This window comes from Scleropages formosus, chromosome 4 (assembly GCF_900964775.1).
Source record: "Scleropages formosus chromosome 4, fSclFor1.1, whole genome shotgun sequence".
NCBI lineage: Eukaryota > Metazoa > Chordata > Actinopteri > Osteoglossiformes > Osteoglossidae > Scleropages > Scleropages formosus.
Window position 1 is genome coordinate 30777905 of NC_041809.1, and position 21098 is coordinate 30799002.

Below are 21098 nucleotides of genomic sequence, written 5' to 3' on the forward strand. Positions count from 1 at the left end.
ACCCATTCAGAATGAATTACAGAAGCCTAGATCCCAAGCCTGATTCTTTCACTGGAAAGTCACCTTATCAATACCTCTCAATACTGTATATTCATTGCCACGTATAGATGACAAGGTCCTTTTGAGCCCATGACTGACAATAGATCGCAAGGCACCCTAAGGGGCATCTGACAGAGTCCAGGTAATGATTAGATTCCAGGGTATATCCACCTAGTTACCGTTGCTCTGTCTTTCTATCCAGCGGCATGAAAGATTCCAGATGGAATTTGCTTTATGGTTACATCCAGGTTTTTGAAGTCTGCTGATTTAGATCAATTTAGTTAACATACATAACACTAAAGAATCCAATTTAAAATCCAATTTTAGAGTATCTTTTATCATGCAGCGCAGTTGGGATGCCTGCATTCAAAAGACTTTAATTTAGAAGGACATGCTAGCAGACGACATGGCAGGATGCCCAGAGAGCTACTTCGGCAACACGGGAGAATAGATGAACAGAGCAGTTGTGAGTAGTGGAAGATGGTTTCATGTATTAGACACCAGGGAACATCAGGCCACTTTAGTGGTATATTTTGGGACAGTCTGCCACAGTCATGAAGTGTGACCTCCTGGGAATTATTTTTTTGACTCTACACATGGAGCTATAAAAGTAAAAAAAAAAAAAAAAAATCTAATTTTCGAACCCTCTTGTACATTCTTAAATTTAAAAAAAAATAACATGATTTCAATAACTTCTCTTTATTATTTGGTGGCTTCTTCTAGACCTTTTGTTCAAGGCTGCCTACCGCTTCTTCTTGGAGATTCATGCTACATGCCAAGTCCCTCTTCCAGAGTAGAACTTAAGAGCCCCTACTGGGACCAGCCACAACTATTTCCTTGATGACCTTCTTCTCCTTTTATTAATTCTTTAAGAAATTATAATCCATTGTATCTTCAAGGATTGGTGCGATATGATGGCGCAAGGCCGACGCGAGTTTTTCATTCCTAACAGTTTCCGAGAGGGAACAGACTTAGACTTGTCTGCCTCTCATCTGATAGAGTCCAGGGCCACAATTTTTACCACTTCCTTAAAAGGCAATGCTTGAGGAACAGGAAGGGAGCGTTAACTTGAAACAGAGGGGATTCCCTCTGAAATTCAGGTTTGTCCAGAAAACCGCTGCCGTTAGCTTCAGATGCAGATGCTAAGGCATGACCAAAATAGGCCAGGGATAAATAGAGGCTGTGGGAGGGTAAATCAGTTTGTTGCAGGGAGGTTGCCTTCTCATGCATATCCCCACATGGGATACCACGGTGAAAAATTTCCCACCTTGTCGAGTATCATCTGCTCTGTAGTGGATGGCATGTCCTGGGGAGAAAGACCATTCGTGAATTACATACATTCATTAAAATGTCAACTGAAGGTTCAAAATCTGATTCCCCACAAGCAGCTCAAGATTATACCTCTTCTTAGTCCATACCTATAGTACTGGATGGTCCTGATGCCTTACGATCTCTTTCTATTGGACCCTACTGCTGTATTAAATAGCCCTTGTTTATCTTAGATAACTGAAATAATTGCACATAGGATCAAAGCCATTTTATGACATCACATACCTAAAAGGGTGTACGTTTACACTGTTGCCATAGCACATGGGTTTATGTAACTGCCCAAAACCTTTTTTTTTTTTTTTTTACTATATTGGCTGGTCATACCTAATTTTGGAAAGAGAGCTTAATTTGTTCTTGGAAACTGGATAGTGCCTAGAGGATCGTCTGAAAAAGTTGATATTCATGTCTATGTGTGAAGTTAAAATAACACATTATCAAATACATCAAGATTTAAGTTTTTTTCTGGAAAACAGTTTACAAGCATATTTTAGTTAGTGTGTAGTGAATCATTTTGCTCAGCCCAGCACTGAAAACGTAGACCACTTTACTGATCCAAAATCCTCTTGTATACTGTCACACATAAATCACAGCATCTCCATCACTTCTCGCCTTGCTCTAATCCCCTTCGGCGAGCATTTAATGTATATGTGCATTAAGAAATACTGAAAAATAGGAATAAAACTGAATGTTAAATAAAAACGACGGGGCACTGCCAAATTATCGCAACAGTTGCCTCTTTCACAACGCAGACAACATTTTGGGTCTAGCAGTAGGGCGCCGTAAGAACCGTTAACGTGACAAAGAGAATTTACACCGTATTTCACAAGGAGCAGTTTCTTTTCTCGCCAGCTCTGCACTGAGAGCTGCTCAAATCAGAACGTGTGTTACCTCCAATTCTCTGTCAAGCTCCATGAAAGAGGATGGAACGATCAGGGACGCCCTCTGGGAACCAGGAAGCAAATGGAGGAAAAAAGAGAGATGAGGGTCCAGCCAGAGTGTTAATCTCATGAACCATCATCTTTACGGAAGTGACCCCAATGAAGAAACATGAGACTTAATGCTTGTGCCAAAGCCCTACGGGAAGGAATTTTTCATACACTCATTTATCTGTGATACCTACAGATACATTTATTTATTTAGCAGATGCTTTTCTCCAAAGCACCTTCCAATGAACTCTATGTAGTGTTATCTGCCCACACACCTTATTCACCGCGGTGATTTACACTGCTAAGTACACTAATTACACTGGGTCACTCACCCATACATCAGTGGAACACACTCGCTCTGTCACTCACACACTATTGGGGTACCTGAACAGCATGTCTTTGGACTGTGGGAGGAAACCAGAGTACCCAGAGTAAAGAAACACAGATACGGGGAGAACATTCAAACGCCACACAGACTGAGCGGGGATCGAACCCATGTCCTCTCGCAGCATTTGCTGTGCTGCTGTGCCACCGTGCTGCCATACCTAAAAAACAGAATTTCTATTTGTAATAGCAGAATAAATGAACCGCTGTACATTACTTCCTGCTGTGTGCCAGCCGCTCGATTGGATGTTTGGTCCGAGTCCTGAACAGGGTGATTCGTAAGACAGTCCTTAATAACAATGGTGTCCAATTCAGTCCATACCCATGGACCAGGGGATCTTCACATGGGAGCCATGGAACTTGCATGAGGCCTTGGAGGGTCTTCAGAGGGTCTGTAAGATGCAGACTTGCTTTGATAATAACGCTGCCTAAATTAAAAATGTCTCATATAATTGTGAAAGTTCAATAATGTCTCCAAGTAAAAAATAGAGCTCATTAATTTTGAATAATTTATTTCTGGATATTTTTCTGGGAGAGTCTTTCAGCCAGTTTGTACAGAGGTCAGTGGCCTTGAAAAGGTTAAGAACGTCTGTTCTATGTAGCATTGCTGCAGCCGGCTGAGGGGCTCCTGTGTTTACCGCAGCTCCTACACGATGTGGCTGCTGCAGGATACACACACACACTGTGTATTCATGGGATAATGCAGCAGGTATCTGACTTCTTTACAGACCCATGGAATACACACACACACACACACACACACACACACACACACACACACACACACACACACACACACACACCATCTGAAACTGCTCGTTCCACGCGGGGTCACAGGCAGTCGGAGCCTAACCCGGCAGCACAGGGCGCAAGGCTGGAGGGGGAGGGGACACACCCAGGGTGGGACGCCAGTCCATCGCAAGGCACCCCAAGCAGGACTCGAACCCCAGACCCACCAGTGAGGAGGACCCGGCCAAACCCGCTGCACCACCGTGCCCCCAATAAGAGAGTTATAATGAAATATATTTTTTGTTACAAGTAGATTTAGACTGACATAGCATTTTTTGAATTTGGTTAGCTGCTGCCTAATTTCTCTTCTTTAGTTAATGCAGTACAGAACTTTATATTTGATACATTTTGACATGTGTTTACTGTGCACTCCATTGCGTGACTGCATAAAACCTGAGATCTACTTTTTTTGTAGTTACTGGTTTTTTGGCTGAAATAACTTCTAAAACCCCATTCTTGAAAGAGCTTTAAACTCAAGATAGAAACACACTATTAGCCATAAAGTAAAGAGAAAAAGCATGTTAAGTTATTTTTTCTTCTGTGTTTATTAATTTCCCTGAACATGTTCATATTCAGGGCTGCACGGTGGTGCACAGGGTTTGGCTGGGTCCTGCTCTCTAGTGGGTCTGGGGTTCGAGTCCTGCTTGGGGTACCTTTTGATGGACTGGTGTCCCATCCTGGGTGCGTCCCCTCCAGCCCTGTGCCCTGTGTTGCCGGATAAGGCTCCGGTTCGCCGCAACCCCTCTTGGAATGAGCGATTTCACACTGTGTGTGTTCATATTCACTGGCATTAATGTGACAACAATCTGCTCTTTTTCATTTCCCAGGACGTAGTGAGTGTGCCTAAAAATGTCCGATAGTATCGATATTGAAGAGAAACCACCAGCCCCCCCCTTGAGAATGAACAGTAACAACAGAGATTCTTCCACGGTAAATCACGGCTCCAAACCGCTCCCGATGGCTCCAGAAGAGAAGAACAAGAAGGCGCGACTGCGCTCCATCTTTCCTGGGGGAGACAAAAGTAAGCACGCAACCATCTTCCCACCCATCTGCTTACCTTCTCCCCCAGGCCTCAAGACATGAACTCTGAAAATACATTGCCTTTCTTTTGGCACATGAAAGTGAAATCTGGAAATGCTTTTTACTGTCTAGCTCTATTTGAAATATGCTTTAATGCTGATGTTATGCCTATGTATTACTTACACGTTCTTATGCATTATTGTTTCGTGCTGTAGCCAACAAGAAGAAGGAGAAAGAGCGTCCTGAAATATCCCTGCCCTCTGACTTCGAGCACACAATACATGTAGGCTTTGATGCTGTGACGGGGGAATTCACCGTAAGTAAATACACCTGCAAGAGAACATGAAAGCGCTCCCACTCTTGTGCATCTATCACGAAGATGATGTAGGACACTCCCATCACATACGAAAATGAGCCTGTCGTTGTCAGGAAATCCATCACAGTGAAGAAAGAAACGCCCGCTGCAGCCTCTTGGTACGGATCCGTGGATATATTTCCAGTCTCGTCCATTGATCTCGACACAATTATACAGGACCGGCGAATGGGGGGTTCGATTTCTGAATTGTCTGAGTAGCAACCCTTGCAGCCACACACACAAGTTCTACAACCGCTTGTCCCAAGCGGGGGGCGCGGCGAACCGGAGCCTAACCCGGCAACACAGGGCGCAAGGCTGGAGGGGGAGGGGACACACCCAGGACAGGATGCCAGTCCGTCGCAAGGCACCCCAAGCGGGACTCGAACCCCAGACCATCCGGCCAAACCCGCTGCGCTGCCCCGCCCCCTCTTATGTAGTCTTCTGTATAAAACAATCTCTTGATCACTCTGAGCAGTTAGGATGCTGGAATAGTCTTTTGTGAAAATAGATTTTTGGATCTTATCTTTGGCACACTGGGATAAGGTATAAATGTGGTCTGAGTATCAAAATGAAAAGCCGTTGCTTAAACTGGTTATTTTACTACAGTACACTGTGAACCTTTTCTGGGTTACTAGAGAGCATTTGATCTCAGTGTTGAGAGAATAAATAGACAAGTGTTCCTGCTGGCTTACAGCAATCAAAACTATACATTATTCATACATCTGCCTGCACCTTCATGCATAATTACAGGGTAAATAACCACTTTTGGAATATAATTCCAATGTTCTACTTACTGGTGTGTACAATGCATAAAAAATAAAAATATACTTAGTGATAAAAATTGGTTAGCAAAATCATATAAAATTATGTTCAGAGATAAATGTGTTAATGGAAGGAAATTTTTACAACGTTACGGAATTATTACAGTAGAATATAAATTGCAAGTTTGTGCCTACAGAGGAAAATGACTCAGACATTAAATTTGCTCGTCTCCTCTCAACAATCCTCCCATTCGGCCATAGCCAGGTGATGCAGAGAGGTCCATAAAGTGTGTTTAACTTTTGCTTTTTGCAGCACATCACTTGAAAGGCATTGTAAATTGTCACAAAGGGCACTGTGAGCTTAGGCCGGAAAAAGGGCAAAGACCACCTGATAGGAAATCAAAAAGGATGAATGACGTGAAGCCTGAAAGGCGGTGTGTGCTGTCGAACAGGATGACGTGAAGGGAAAGCAGTCTGTTTGCAGGCAGATCGGCTCAGAACAGGTCCGCAAACGCTCTGGGGAAGCATCCTTTGCAGAGAACACCAAAAGCGCACGACAAATAGCCTCAAACACATTTGCACTTGCATTCGATATTGTTCCGAAGAGTTGATCAAGTGTGTTTACTAGTCTGAGCCCTGTAACAAATTGTACACATAATATTGCTCTTTAACTACATACAGGTCGTGATGTTCCGCTGCTGTATCGTTACTGGCTCACCACAAATCTTGCGAGAAATCTTTTTTCATGATGCTTAGAAGTCCTAATACGTTGGCATGCTCCATACTAATAGACACTATAAATAAAGACTGAATTATTCACTCCATTTTATTTATAGTTTTTCATGTCTTCACAACACAAACTGTCTGTGTCTGTTTCCAATGGTTTAGTTGTAAATAAATATATTAACGCAAATGTATAAATGGAAAATCGCTTATGAACGCGGACTGACAGCCAGAAGCCTATAAAAACTGTTTGTTAGCCAGCGTCTGGCAAACAGTATATAAATAATGTACAGTTTACTGTTTTTTCATGACAACAGGACATCATCTCACTGTCCTTAAGATGCACTTTAATCATCTTGTTTTTTCAACAGTATATTGGAGATATTGTATCATACAGTACCAAGTGGTTCAGAGTGCTTCAGTTTTTCTAGAAAAATGTTCTTAAAATATAGTTGATAAACAAAATGTGTGGCAAAATATGAAATGTACAATATTAAGGTAATAATAATATAATAAGGTAAATGCATCAGTAGCTCAATATTCAAAGTATAACTTGGAATTTGATGAGTTGTAAATTAGACTCCATCACCTACTAAATTAAACTGTAATTTTAAGATGCTAGAATAGTCCAATAATAGGAAGTGGTTCTCAAGGATCAAAAGTCATACTGGTTTTTATTTAATCTTAGTGCTCTGCGGTGTGATTGATTTCAATAGGTGGACAGTAAAATGTGGTGTTTCAATTGCCAAGTTTGCAGAACTCTGCAGAACTGAATCCCAGTGGGGCCACCCTTACAGTCTGTAGACATATCACCTCATAGAAATGTCTGTTCACTAACAACAGAGGGGGTTACAGATTATTTTCCCTGTGGGCTGGAGGGGAACTGTCAAGGGGAAGATGCCTGATGTTCGGCTTCTATGCTCTCACCAACTATCTAGGGGATCCCGGAGCAATGGGCGCGGCTCCTCCAGACATCCAACATCACCAAACTGGAGCAGAAGAAGAACCCACAGGCCGTGCTTGACGTGCTCAAGTTCTACGACTCTAAAGAGACGGTCAATAACCAGAAGTACATGAGCTTCACATCTGGAGGTGCGTTACCGGTGATTTGCTGAGCAGCTCATGGAGGCAGCTGTAATATAAATATGCAATATCTAATTTCATGTATATTCAAGAAGTCTTTAATGCAATGCAAAATGGTTCATTTAGACTTAGTATGTACAATGTACAAACTAAGTCCTAGTTTTAGTAGCATGAAGATATTGTAGGCACTTAATAGTTTCGTATTTTTTCATCTGATCAAGCTGCACAGCACTCAAAGAATGTGGTAGTTCAGTAGCAAATGATACTTGGGAACAAGGTATTTGTTTCAATGTTTTAGTTAAACAATTTCAAAATCTTGGAAAAATTAAATTTTTAAGTATTGTGAATCTTTTACATTCTTATTTTCCTAGTATAAAAAACCACGTGAATGGTTTTGCACATTTTTCATGTGATGTGTACAAGCACCAGATAATGGTGTGGGCCACAGCTCTCACCGGTATTTGGCATTTGAGACACTTTCTCTTCATTTTCTTTTAAACAATGTTGTCTCTACTTGAATTGACCGGCATTTTTTGTGTTACCCTGTAAACTGTCCCGCCTTCCTACCAAATATACACTGTCATACCAGAAATTGTCCTGAAGAAAAAGAAGATTAAATTATCTTTTCTTCACATTTACTTTATAGACAAATCGGCACATGGCTACATGGCAGCCAACACTCTGGTAAGTGTTCATTTGCATTAGAAGTGTTTTTTGTCCACGTTTACATATCAGTGAATAAAAAAGTACATTTTTTCTGATTCATTTGGAAGAATTTGTGGTTAAAAAGTGTAATTTGAAGAAAAGTAGTAAAATCAACTTGCTATTGTCTTATTTCAATTTAAGGCAGCTAGACAGCTGGTTAAATATGAAGCATTCAGTTTGTTTTTAAATAATTGTGTAACAGTTTTGAAACAAATATGGATTTAATGCCACTTTTTAGGCCGTAGTTCAGCACAATTAACCTAGGGGAGACCTTAATCCTTAAATTTAGCCAAAATAATTCCAGATATCTCCAGTATGGTGTGTGTCCATACAACCCTAAGGTAGCTTTTGTGAGGGAAATTGGTCAGTTTAAGTTAAATTACACATTTGAAGACATTCAAAGTAAAGGTCAAGTTCTACATTGTCATATAACAATTGAAAAGAACCTTGTTACACTGGCTACTAAAAAAGGAATTGATTGTAAGCAGTATATAATTTCTGTCATGGTGATATTTCTAGCTCATAAAAATCTGACGAATTACCATTCGTTCCTCATAATCCCAATTATTTACAATTTGCTGTAAAGTCGGTGTCAGTTTATCTTTTTAAAACTTTTCATCAGTCATCTATTTGGAACTCAACTTAGTGTGGCCCAATTTTGCCTATAATGTCAAAGGCCAACATGTAAATAGAGTTCTTTTCATTTATTGTAAAAGAAAAGATAATGAAAGTGCATCCTTTGGATTAACAGCACTATTTCCATATGTTTGATTATTTGGGTAAGTCAACGATTGAAGTGAAATTCCACAAATTCATCATAACTACATTAGCTAAAGGAAAAATGCTGAATGCTGCTGAACAAAGAAACAATCGGTAAATATTCATGACCCATTGCTTCTCCCGCTACACCCCCAGTGTGAGGTAAGTGACACTGGTCCACATTAACCTCCTGAATAATTTTCAGCTCTTGGCAATCACTCTTAAATGTCATCAAATCAGGCCACAGAATTCAGAATTCAAGTTTGACATAAGACACAACCATGATTGACTATTAGAGAATAATTTCAGCCCATCATTACCTCTGGGTCTTGCTGGCTAAATGGCAACGAACTAGTGCCATTTTGAAGCACATCTCCATAATCATCCACCGCAGTAGCCATAGACATCAACCGCTGATAGTCATCTGCTCTGCATTCATGCATTCTGTTGGTCTCTCTTTTCTGTCGCACATCTACGGCCCCCATTTCGACTTGGTTGAGGAAGTTAGTGACACAAAGCTATTAGACTTGTCTGAGGCTAGAATAGGCCATTGAGACTTGGACGCGTGTTTCGAATTGTTGCCGAACCAGTTGTGACACAGGATCTCTTGTGAGGCTCTTTGTGAAGAAGGTTGCTTTTCATTACGAGTAATTTTTCGGCCTGGCGGGACATTTTCTCATAATTTTGTTTCTTACGTATTGCCGGTAGACTGTGAGTAAATATCTAAGACGTGGTCATCTGAGTCTCTGAACGTATTTAATTTCTAAAGGCGCAGACACGGATCCTTTAAATATGTAGTATTTCGATGAGTCTTGGAAGTTACCTCAACCTTCCTTCTAGATCTCAATGTTTCTTACAGTGGTTTAACGTGAACCTTTCCATTACCGCGGTATTAAGACGCTGTGCCCTGAAACATAGCGTGTTAAGCGGAGCGAGGTTGTTTAAGTTGTGCTTAAGAGCAGTAGAAAAGTGCAACTTCTTCTGTGAAACACATGTAGTCAGCGGTGAATTTATAACAAACGGTGAACGTAGCACAAAGGCGTAAATTTTGCACGGGGGACGTGATTTAGTTCGATGTCGGTTAGCTTGTGGGGGAATCAGAGGAAAAATATTTAGGAGCTGTGGGGTTTTTCCTGGTTATGAACATAGAATGCATTCTGTGGTGGGAGACTGAAAGATTGACAACAGTTGCTGTTAAAACTATATGTGCTTTCAGGCCACTGAAGAAATTGCCACAAACACACACTTATGTGACGGAAGACCCACTTAGAAGACAAACAAAGCAATAAATCAGTGAACTAGTACTGGAATATTAAACCATGCTTTCAGGTCATGCCCTGCTTAACCCCCCTGCTTAACAATCTTCTACATGCGCCACATTTTATAACAGACAAACTCCTTATTTGGCTTCTCAGAAAGATTCCATGCTGACATCATTAACCCTATATACTTCACAACATAGATGCTTTTCCCACGACGATCGGCCGTAGGGGATCCGTTTTGAATGGGGAGGAGAACTGACCTTGGAGAAAAATGTCCTTGGTGTCCATGACATGGATGGGCCACCACTTAAACATGCTGTCATTGTGAAAGTCTCTTTTTCAGGGAGAACAGAGATACGTACGAGTGCTTGATAAGATGCCCACAGTTCAATTTGCCTGCGTATGTTGCTGTCGGTCTGGGTTGAGTAAATCCTGCCATTTTCGACCTTCACATTCAGAACCGACTCCTGTCCTCCGGGCCTCCAGTCAGCCTTAGAACCTGCAGCGCTTTATTTGACAAGGTAATACCACACAAACTTTATACACCTCTCTATGGAAATTTAGTTAAAATACTTTACTATCCAGTTATTCCCAGGCGTGCTGACCTTTATCCCAGCTGAGCCTTACTGGAATTCCGACTGTGGGTTCAGCAGTGTTCAATATTTATTTGTGCTGTTTTTTTTTTTTTTCCCTTTCTCCAAATGCTGAATGGTAGTGGTATGAAAACAGATGATTATCTGTTAGATAAAAGATTCATTTTCCTTGTTAAAGTATCCTTCTTTTCAAACTCATCAAATCACAAATATCGAGAAGTGTGACTGCAGCGAGTGCATTTCCAAAATGAACATGAGGGACATCCCTTCATTACCTTTTTCCAAAACTCATCCATTGTCGACAACCCCTTGTCCCGAGCAACACAGGGCGTAGGGCCAAAGGGGGGAGGGGGGACACACCCAGGACAGGCTACCAGTCCACCACAAGGTACCCCCAAGCAGGGCTTGAACCCCAGACCCGCCACACAGCAGGCACTGGCTGAACCTGCCACACCGCCATCCATCTTTTTCCACAAATTTCGAGAAATTTCCAGTAAGGATGATCAGACCACAAGGATAAGAAATACTTGAGAGTACATTCTTTAACAAACGTGAACTGTAGTAAACGCCCTTTCCTCATACAAGGAGATATTGCAATCTTCTGAAAACAATATTCCTTCAAGTAGGAGTATAAGATTTTACAATAGATTCTAGTCTGAAAGTCATTCTACAGCACATGTTATTAATTGATGGATGGATGTTAATTAATTTAGCTAATTCTGGTAGCTGGAGCAGCATGAAACAAAATTCTAAACTAAAGAAAACCTTTAATTGAGAGATTTTTCAACCCCAGCTATGGAGAGCAGTACTGTGCATTCTACAGAATGTTAATCAACTGACTCATCATTTGCTTGGTGCACTTTTCAAACAAGCACTATAGTTCTCTTAGCTGATTGGTTGCTTTGCTTCACATCGCAGTCCTTCACTTCTACTGATGAACATCTTGAGGTCTGAAGTGTTGAGACGAGGTTCATCATCTCCTGTGATCTCAGCCACGGCTACCATCTGGTCTGGCTCGTAGCGGAGGAGGCGACAAGAGTTTGTAAAAAAAAATCTGGTTTAACAATGCTCCTTGTGAAAAACTGTACTTCCCTTTAAGGCATGCGACGCTTGTATGAGCTCGGTCCGTTTATGTTGCGTTCATTCGTTTTTTGTTTGGAAAATTAAAAACAAATTATGAATTAACCATGTTTAAAAACCATTTTTTTGCTCAAAATGTAAAATATTTAAAATATGCCTCATTTATAGTTTCTTGCCGTTTTGTTTTTTTGACTTTGAGTTATTTTGTTTTACATTTACATTTATTTATTTATTGATTTCGCAGACGCTTTTCCCCAAAATGACTTCCACCACTTTCTGGTTTTCTTGAACAACCCGCATGTAAACTAACTGAAACCGCACGTAATCCATCAGCCCTGGATGCCCATGCGGAGAGCAGCAGCAAACTACAAAACATTTGCTGAATCACTGCCTCACGTACACGCCCGAACCAGTGGATCTGACGAACATCGACAAAATGTTAAACTTTGGCTACATGAAGCCAGTTTTACAGCTTAAAGCTTGGCCTATGTTGTTCAACATCTGTTTTTGGTCATACGATAAATAAATGAATAAATCCATCAGTGGCTTCATCGAACATGCTGGCTTCGCTCCGAGTTATTCATAAGTTAATACGGATCACGACGTGCTTTTCAAAAGCAGCTAGAGAAACGAAAAAGGAAAATTAATAAACAAGTCCTTTTCTTTTTGTGTATGTGCTCAGAAACAAAAAAAAAAGTAGATTTTCTTATTTTCCTACTTTTCAGTATTAAATCAAAAGACCCACGAAGGCATCGTAATTCGAATTTTGTTTTTCAGTTTCGAATCAAAAAACGAATGAACGCAACGTACACGGACCGAGCTCATCTTTCCGCATTTAAGCCGTGAACTTTAGTTCGGACTAAAACAAGGAACCGACAGCTATGCGTTAATGCTGAGGGTGTTGTTTTTGCGTCAAAGGACCGGCAAAGTCTAACGTTAAATTATTACTCATATTTTATACATTCTAGTTAAGCAGTTCCTATCTTTAAGAACTGCGGTGATGCTCTAAGTGCTGTCGCCCTCCAGGATTTCAGCTGAGGAGTTTTGATCTAAGACAATTCATCTGCAAATGGCAGCTGAGGGAAAAATATAAAGTTATTGTCTGTCGGGACGCAGTGCGTTCTGGGTTTCTTGTGAACTCCAGTGCCATTGTCAGGTGTTTCTTCTCCAGTGCAGTGTTCACTGGCTGCACTGGATCAGTTGCATTAATTAGTGATGGCAGTCATGCAGGCGCTGTGTTCCAGGAGGCCAGGGTGTTGACAGTGTGGTAAAGGCAAAGTGTAGAGATGTACTGTGGGAATAAAGCTGAGTGAAAACTTAAAGGGTCCAGCGAGTGAGGTCTGTACTACTGTATTCACTAAGCATTTTCAGCAATCACTTGTTTATATATAGTTTATGCCCATTCATATTTACATTTACATTTACATTTATTCATTTAGCGACGCTTTTCTCCAAAGCAACGTACATCTCTTGGAAAATACAATGTGTGCATTACATCAGAAGAAAGAGACTTAGTTGCAGAAGTGTGATTTTAAAGTACAGTTCATTTGTTTCATTCCACCATACGAACCAATGTTCATCACACGAGTAGCCGCATAAAACTCAGAATATCGACGATTCCTGATCACCTTCCTAGTATTTTTTTTTTTTTGTGCGTTAGTACAGTGCAATGTTCATCACACGAGTAGCCGCATAAAACGTTATGATTTATAAAACTTTATATTTCATGAGAGTCTTAATGAAGTCCTTCATGTGGTGTTTTTCCCAAACCCACCACCACCCCATCCCCTCCTCCCCCTCTCTTTTTGTAGAAGGGTGTCCTAAATGGGGGGGTTCAACAACCTCGTTCGACGGTAGGTTTGAGCCCTCCATTGGACTCTAAACCTAGGTGGAAAGTACACCAAGCATCTGCTCAAAATGTACAACTAGTCTGCTAAGTCCTGAAATAGCTAGAACATTCTGGAACATAGAATAAAATTAGAGAGATCTGTGAGATACTACAACTGAATCATAAAATTTAAACAATGCGAAACAAACATCGTTCTAACTTGGCTGACGTATTTACTTAGGGCAGCTTATCAAGATAAGATGAATATATTAAAGTCAAAGGGTGCTTTTAGTACAAAAGTGTATAGGATATATATATATAATATAAAATTAAACAACTCAATTGTCAATTATAATTATCTAATTATTATATTATTATCTATATGATTACATTTTTAAATATAATTTTTGAATGATATTCAGCAGTGACATATAATGTAAATGGAGTTTATGTTATTTTTTCTGTGCCAAGTTTCCAATATGAGGGGTGTATAGTTCAAAGGTGAATGATCTGTATTAAAATATTAGCATCTCATGGAGAACAACTGATCCTCAACTGCTCTTTCTTAGTGTGTGACTTTTAATTTCAACGTTTGGCTTTACTTGTGGAAAAATGATGTCATACCTACCCTAGAAGGGTTGGGTGAAGCGAGAGAATTCATCTCAGATCTTTTTTTTCTGAATAGAGCAGCTGTTATAATGTATCTGGTTAGATCATATTACAGATTGAATTACAAGACTAATTAGGCTATTCATATAAATGCTCCCAAGGTGCATTGGTGAGTCTGAAAACCAGCCAAAGGACCAATGTCTGAATGATGGTTTGTGTCAGATAATCAAAATTACAATTACAGTAGTGAGAAAAGGGAAAACACCTTTTTTAATAGTATGTTAATAAAGCAAATTTAACCTAAAGTTTACGTCCTCAAACATCAGATAGGATCTGTTTAATCCCTGAATTATATATGGGGAGCAATTAGATGTAAGGGTTTGAGTTTCCATTGTTTGTGCTCCCCACTGTCACATACTCAGCTTGTGGTGTCACTTACGGTTGTGACAAAGGCGAAGGTTCCCTAACAGGGATGCAAATAGCGACACATCCTGCTTTTGCTGAAGTTCGATTCCACATCGCAATACATAGAGACATTTCAAGAGTAATACATATTTCAAAGCCTGGCTAATTTTTTTATTTCACCTCCCGCTTTCTCATTGGACGATTCTAAAATTGAGGTTCCTTTCCTATGCCGCGTCCCTTTCGATGGCCCAAAAAGTGAGAAGATGAGTCACATGAGCTACTGCGAGTACGGATGTCTGGGAAGACGTTTTCTCTAGTTTCAGTAATCCTGAAACAGTTTGTTTGTGGCGTTACTATTTTATTTGCATACCGTGAAAATAAAAACTGGTTATCCGGTATGCAGCTGGATTTGTTCACGCAAGAGCGAAGAAGACAAGAGCACAGCTATTGTTTAAATGCTGTGCAATTTTTTTTTTGGAACAAATGTACGAGCAAATGAAGCACAGAGGTGCATGCATTTAATGACTTAATGGTCCTAAAAGCCTTGTTAGTAAGTCTTGGCTTGTTGATTCTTAGGTTAGTGTCACTACCTTCATTGTAGGGATTGACCGACAACCAACGGCGATGCTGTGCAGCAAAAAACAGGGCACTTGCAAAGCAGCTTACTAAGAAAAAATGTGGTTTGGCTTAGTAGGATCTTTCTGAAGTGGTATTTCTTTTTTTTTAAAACATAGTTTGTGGCAGTTTATTCTCTTGGTGCTTTTGTTCTTTAATCCCACCAACCTCATACATCGACATGTAGAAAACCTTCACGATCATAATGGCTTTTTGGCAACAATTTTTTTGGTAAAAGTACCAAACGTGGGGAACGTTATTTTGTTGTTTATCTCAGCCCAATTTCTGTTTTACTTATTATACATGTATTTTTATGCGTGCTTTTGAGGAACTTTCTCAAATACGAGTAAAGGGACAACTATTACGATAAATGTTATCGTGCTACATAAGGCGTAACAATGGATTTGTCGACTTGTGTACCGCAGGGCACGAAGACCGCATCCGAGCCCCCGCTGGCTCCGCCCGTGTCAGAGGAGGAAGACGAAGAAGAGGAAGAGGAGGAGGAGGACGATGACAATGAACTACCTCCGGTTATTGCCCCTCGGCCCGAGCACACAAAATCAGTAAGGAGCACCAATGAGTTCACTTGTTCCTATTTCCATGGCAACCGTGTTTGTGTTCAGACCCACTGAGCAAAATACATAAAACCTAATGAACAGAGATGTTTTGGCAGAGGTGGTGGCGATTTGCATGCCAGAGCACAATCCGAAAGGAATGCCTGACAAGAATTTAAGATAATCTTCTCTGTCTCCATGTCTGTATTCGGCACCACTTTCACAATGCCAAGTATGCGGTGCGGAAGACATTCAGATGTAATTTAAAGAACGGCAAAAATGAATTTCACAAGGCTATTTGAGAAAATGGGTCTGATTTGGTTTCTAATTTATGACAGAACAAAAATGGGATCTTCCCAAATTACTTTGTTGCATTTGTAAAGCTAATTGGATTCACAAAGCTTAACATGGGATCACCTATCTTTCCCAAGAGTACAGTAGCAGTTGTCACTTTGAGATTTGACCTTTAGATCATGATTACAGTCCTTTACAAACTGGACAGCTTCAGGCAAGTGTCACCATCCTTGGTGATGACCCCATGAATCCGATGCTTTTGCATCTGGTATGATCGCTCCCTCGTCTCTCCTTTCAGATCTACACACGCTCGGTTTTAGAGCCGGCCGCACCCCCTGCCCCGGTGAAGGAGATCACTACCCCACCTGAGTCACAGGTCCCGGAGAACACCTCCAGTAGCCTGTACAGACACACAGACCGCCAGAGGAAGAAATCCAAGATGACAGATGAGGAGATTCTGGAACGACTGAGTATGATTCCTGTCACTCTGCCATCTTCTGCTGCGATACCAACCCCGTCACACCCCCCTGTGATCGCGGCTTATTCCATCCCTCCGTCGTGTATTCTAAAATACAGAAATTAAAAGACTGAAGAGTTTTTACTTGTTCTGGCAGCTCTGCAGTCTTGTTCACAGCAGAAAACATGTTCTTTTGTAATTCAGCATAACCTTACCAGAGCTCAGTGGCTGAGAATTAGAAGTTAGAAGCATGTCTTTTACCAGGATTGCATCTCCAAATTACATTCATTTTCCAGATGGCCAAAAGGGCTCTTCATAATGAATTCATAGCTTTACATTATGATGTCATGCCAGATTGTGTGACTTCAGTCTGCCACCATTGGGGGTGTGCAAATGTCACTGGTATGTTAGATTTATCACGCCAGTGCGCCTCCTCTGGCACCCAGCAGTGTCCACTAAATGAGCGTGTTGATGACATGTTGCCGGGCATTGTCAAACCCTTCCATGACGGCGCTGCCAGAACCATCTCAGCGGGGTTTCCCGGCAACCAAACAATTGCTACGGGCACACAGCAGTAGAAGCAGGGGGGCACAACATGGTAGGCTTGCCTCCCTCTTAATTGGCATGCATAGGCCTCCACTCTAATACTCTTGCACGGTCTCCCTACTCCGTTCCAGGAAGCATTGTGAGCGTGGGGGACCCAAAGAAGAAGTACACACGCTTTGAGAAAATAGGCCAAGGGTAAGTGTGCGTCTGCCGGAGCGTCCAGCGGCTCCCTACTATTGGACTCAACGGGTCGCTCTTGATCTTAACCGTTGTACGAGAAGAAAGAGTCCCTTGGCTCTCGGAAAGAACAAGAGGAGAGTGATGGGGAGGGAGATGGAGAGAGACCCAAGGGCAGAGAAAAACAACCCCTTATCCAAGTATGACGTGAAGCTGGAATAAATCAACCCCGCTTTTCATGTTCGAGCCAGGTCTGGTTTGAGTTTGGCTCTGACATCATGGTTGCCCTTCAGATCTCATTTATCAGACCTTTGTCCAGTCTGCTGCTGAAGTACTCAGCCATACTCTTTATAATTACGTTTCAAATTTGGCATCATTTACTGTGTATTCCCAGAATGACAGTGCTACACTCGAAATGTTTTTATTGCATCTTTTTCTTCAGGTTATTCAGCTGTCAGCACTGTTTATATTGTTCTGCCGAGAAGACAGCATGTCACTGTGATACACTTACGTACAGTATGTCATAACTGTTGCCAGACAAACATAGACGCTGTAAAACGGGTTTCGGTAATAGTTCTGCAGGCTGTATAAGAAACACAGCGGGAGCCCCTGCGCCACCGTACGAGTCTTCGGGATCACATAACACCACTCCAGTCCATCTGAACAGCTTCCAGGCTGCTCACTTTGCATGGATCACCATGGATCATTTGAACACTACAGTATGGTCCAAATGGCTTTTCAGCTCCTTTTTTGGGGAACTGATCCTATCAGTCAGGCCTGTTTTATTATTCATGAAGACTACTGCTGCTGTGGTGCAGCTGAACCTGATCTGGTGGCTCAACCTGAACTGAAACAAAGTGAGCTACATATAGCTTTATGTATATCAGACAGCTGGTAGTGTAGTGGTTAGTGCTACTGTCTTTGGCTCTAAAGGTTGCAGGTTTGATTCCCCCCTCTGGTTATAGTACCCTTAAGCGAGGTATTTATCCTCAATTGTTCCAGTGAAATTACTAGGTAGCTAAGTGATAATGGGTAAGTTGCTTTGGTGAGAAGTGTCAGATAAATGTATAGGTACAGTGATGAGCTCTGATACTAAACCGCCAGAGCTTTTTTTTTTTTTTTACTCTGTGGTCGACCACTCCGACACGATCCATCCCTCAGGAAAAAAACGACTGTTCATTTAACTGTGCCCCTCCTTTAATTCTGAGGAATGTTAACAAATTTATGGCAATTTTTCCCATGCACGGTGTAAATAATTAAACTTGATTTAGATGTTCAAAGAAGGTGTCGCATGGTTCTAATGAAGATGAGTGGAATGCAGTTCAGACAAAAACCAGTATACACTGTGGGTGGCCATCATCAGTACTGACAACTGCTGGATTCTATGATAAAGATTTTTGTTTGTGAATCAAATAAGGCATTTTTACGGGGCGTGAGTAAGACTAGGGTGTACCAGATTCTGGGCATTGGACTGTGTAAGTTTTGCAGTAAAAGTCAAGCAAGTCCAATGTAGAAGGGAAACAGTACGGTAGCAAAAGAAATCAAGAATTTATTGGTTGCTCCCAAAAGTCAGGGCCATCATGGTAACAGCCAAGAAGGGAAACGGTATCCTGTTGCCAACTAGGGAAACTAGGCTGAAGTTCAGCGAGCAAACCAAACACCGATCCAGGCTGCCGGGAACGATGAGCGCTGGCCAATGCCTTGGGGTGACTCAGAGGTTTACAATGACAGCTAGGAAAGACGCTCCACACTGTGAGGTTTCGGGTTGGGGGGTGGGTTCAAGATAAAGCTTTTGGAAAGATTGCCTCCATCTGCACTCTGGAGGTGAAGAAGAATGGGCAGGATGACTCAAGCACACGTCCTGTCACCTAGGGATCTGCCAGAGAGACACTGTTTTTGTTATTATAATAATAATAATAATAAAAAGAGTGAGGTCTTGGCCCTGTGACCAGGAGCTGAGCTACAGGGCTAGAAAGCCAACAGCTGTCTCTGTTCCATTTGTCACATTAGTTTATGGGGACTGGTTTCTTGAAGGAAGCATCGGTCACCAACATGAAGCCAGGACCCCTGCCAGACAACACTGCCACCTTGTGACAGCTTTTCATTCCATTGCTATTGTTGTATTGGACCCCCAGCATAGCCTCATAAATAAACGGCATCTCAAGTGGCCATAAGCAACATTCCAGATGGTAAATGCAGTTTAAATTAATGTGAAAATCTGCCTCGGAAGGATGAACGAGGAAGTACTTGCTTACAATTTTTTTTTTAAAGGTTTCTGATTTTTGGATAGATACTGTAACTCACATGTAAGATAAAAACTCAGTGTGTTTCTTCTCTCCCACAGAGCATCAGGGACTGTATACACGGCCATCGACGTTGCCACGGGGCAAGAGGTAAGCTTGCCCTCCAGAAATAAGCAAAATAAATCCCAAGCTGAAACAATGGAGTTCTGTGATAAAGAAGGACATAGCATGTTATAAGGATGTCATAAAATACACCACAAAGTGGCAGATATCTGTATGAAAAGATTTCGCAGATAAGATATAATATGATCTTCTGCATGCATTAGAAATAGACTCTAGTGCATATTTTAAAGTTTTAATAAATACACAGGGAGGCAGTAAGATCCTGCTGGATAAAATCTTGTGTATTCAGTTGACAGGGGAGAGGTGGTGGGCACCAGGTTCTTCTGGTGTCAACTCCAGGTATGGCTCTTACCCTTCCTCACAGCAATGCGATTATTTCCGCTCAGGTGGCCATTAAGCAAATGAACCTGCAGCAACAGCCGAAGAAGGAGCTTATTATCAACGAGATCCTGGTGATGAGGGAAAACAAAAACCCCAACATTGTCAATTACCTGGACAGGTATGAATATAAGAAGGATTATCTGAAGCCTTTGCCATATGCTTGAGCCAGTCAGTTAAGGTTAATGTTGAAGGTCTGTTCATTGAATCAAGCACCCAGATGAAGGGCTGAGATCCTGAAGGGTAGAGTAGAGTCAACATCGCCGAGAGCTTATAGGCAGCGTTCAATCACTCCAGGTGACGAGAGCAATGTAATTCTATTGCCCTACCCTAAGGCATTGTTGTGTCAGTGGAAATGTTTTCTGCTGTAATAGAATCCCCCCTAAGCGAGACCACACAAGTTGTCAGCGTTTGCCATCGTCACGGTAGTAAGGATGACTGTAGAGCATGTGCTAAATTTAACTAATGAAGATGGGAACCTTCCTTTACCTTGGACTGCTGTTAGTAAATGACTCTGCCCCCTCTTCTCCTGGTCCAAAGCTACCTGGTGGGTGATGAGCTTTGGGTGGTCATGGAGTACCTGGCTGGAGGGTCCCTAACTGATGTGGTGACCGAGACTTGCATGGACGAGGGGCAGATCGCTGCTGTGTGTCGAGAGGTAAGGTCCAGGTGGACGGTGCTCTCTATTCAAGCATTCTTTGCGTCTTCTCCAGCACCATGCAGACATTCCGTCTCTCTTTCTTCAGATTTTTATTTTGAGAAATTTTATTATGTCTGTTTTCTGCATTTTCCATTCAGTTTTGTTAGATTAAATATATTCTTTGGCATTAGTTCATACTAGGGGGGCATGGTCGTGCAGTGGGTTTGACCGAGTCCTGCTCTCCGGTGGGTTTGGGGTTCGAGTCCCGTTGGGGGTGCCTTGCGACAGACTGGCGTCCCGTCCTGAGTGTGTCCCCTCCCCCTCCGGCCTTACGCCCTGTGTTGCCGGGTAGGCTCTGGTTCCCCGCGACCCCGTATGGGACAAGCGGTTTCAGATTATGTATATGTGATGTGTAGCTCGT

General features: G+C 41.7%; 1 protein-coding gene across 7 annotated transcripts in view; it reads left to right on the forward strand.

Moving 5' to 3' along the window:
- Window positions 1-21098, forward strand: part of LOC108934431 (serine/threonine-protein kinase PAK 3) — a 43895-nt gene that overhangs the window by 16196 nt on the left and 6601 nt on the right. For 6 of the 7 annotated variants that reach the window (XM_029251264.1, XM_029251265.1, XM_029251267.1 and 3 more), the window contains 11 exons: window positions 4295-4488; window positions 4703-4803; window positions 7265-7418; window positions 8056-8093; window positions 10594-10656; window positions 15691-15828; window positions 16412-16583; window positions 17248-17311; window positions 19638-19686; window positions 20046-20158; window positions 20578-20695. In XM_029251264.1, the coding sequence (XP_029107097.1) occupies window positions 4317-4488; window positions 4703-4803; window positions 7265-7418; window positions 8056-8093; window positions 10594-10656; window positions 15691-15828; window positions 16412-16583; window positions 17248-17311; window positions 19638-19686; window positions 20046-20158; window positions 20578-20695 (1182 nt within the window). In that variant the 5' untranslated portion in view covers window positions 4295-4316. The remainder of the gene's footprint in view (window positions 1-4294; window positions 4489-4702; window positions 4804-7264; window positions 7419-8055; window positions 8094-10593; window positions 10657-15690; window positions 15829-16411; window positions 16584-17247; window positions 17312-19637; window positions 19687-20045; window positions 20159-20577; window positions 20696-21098) is intronic. The other variant, XM_029251269.1, reaches the window with a different exon arrangement.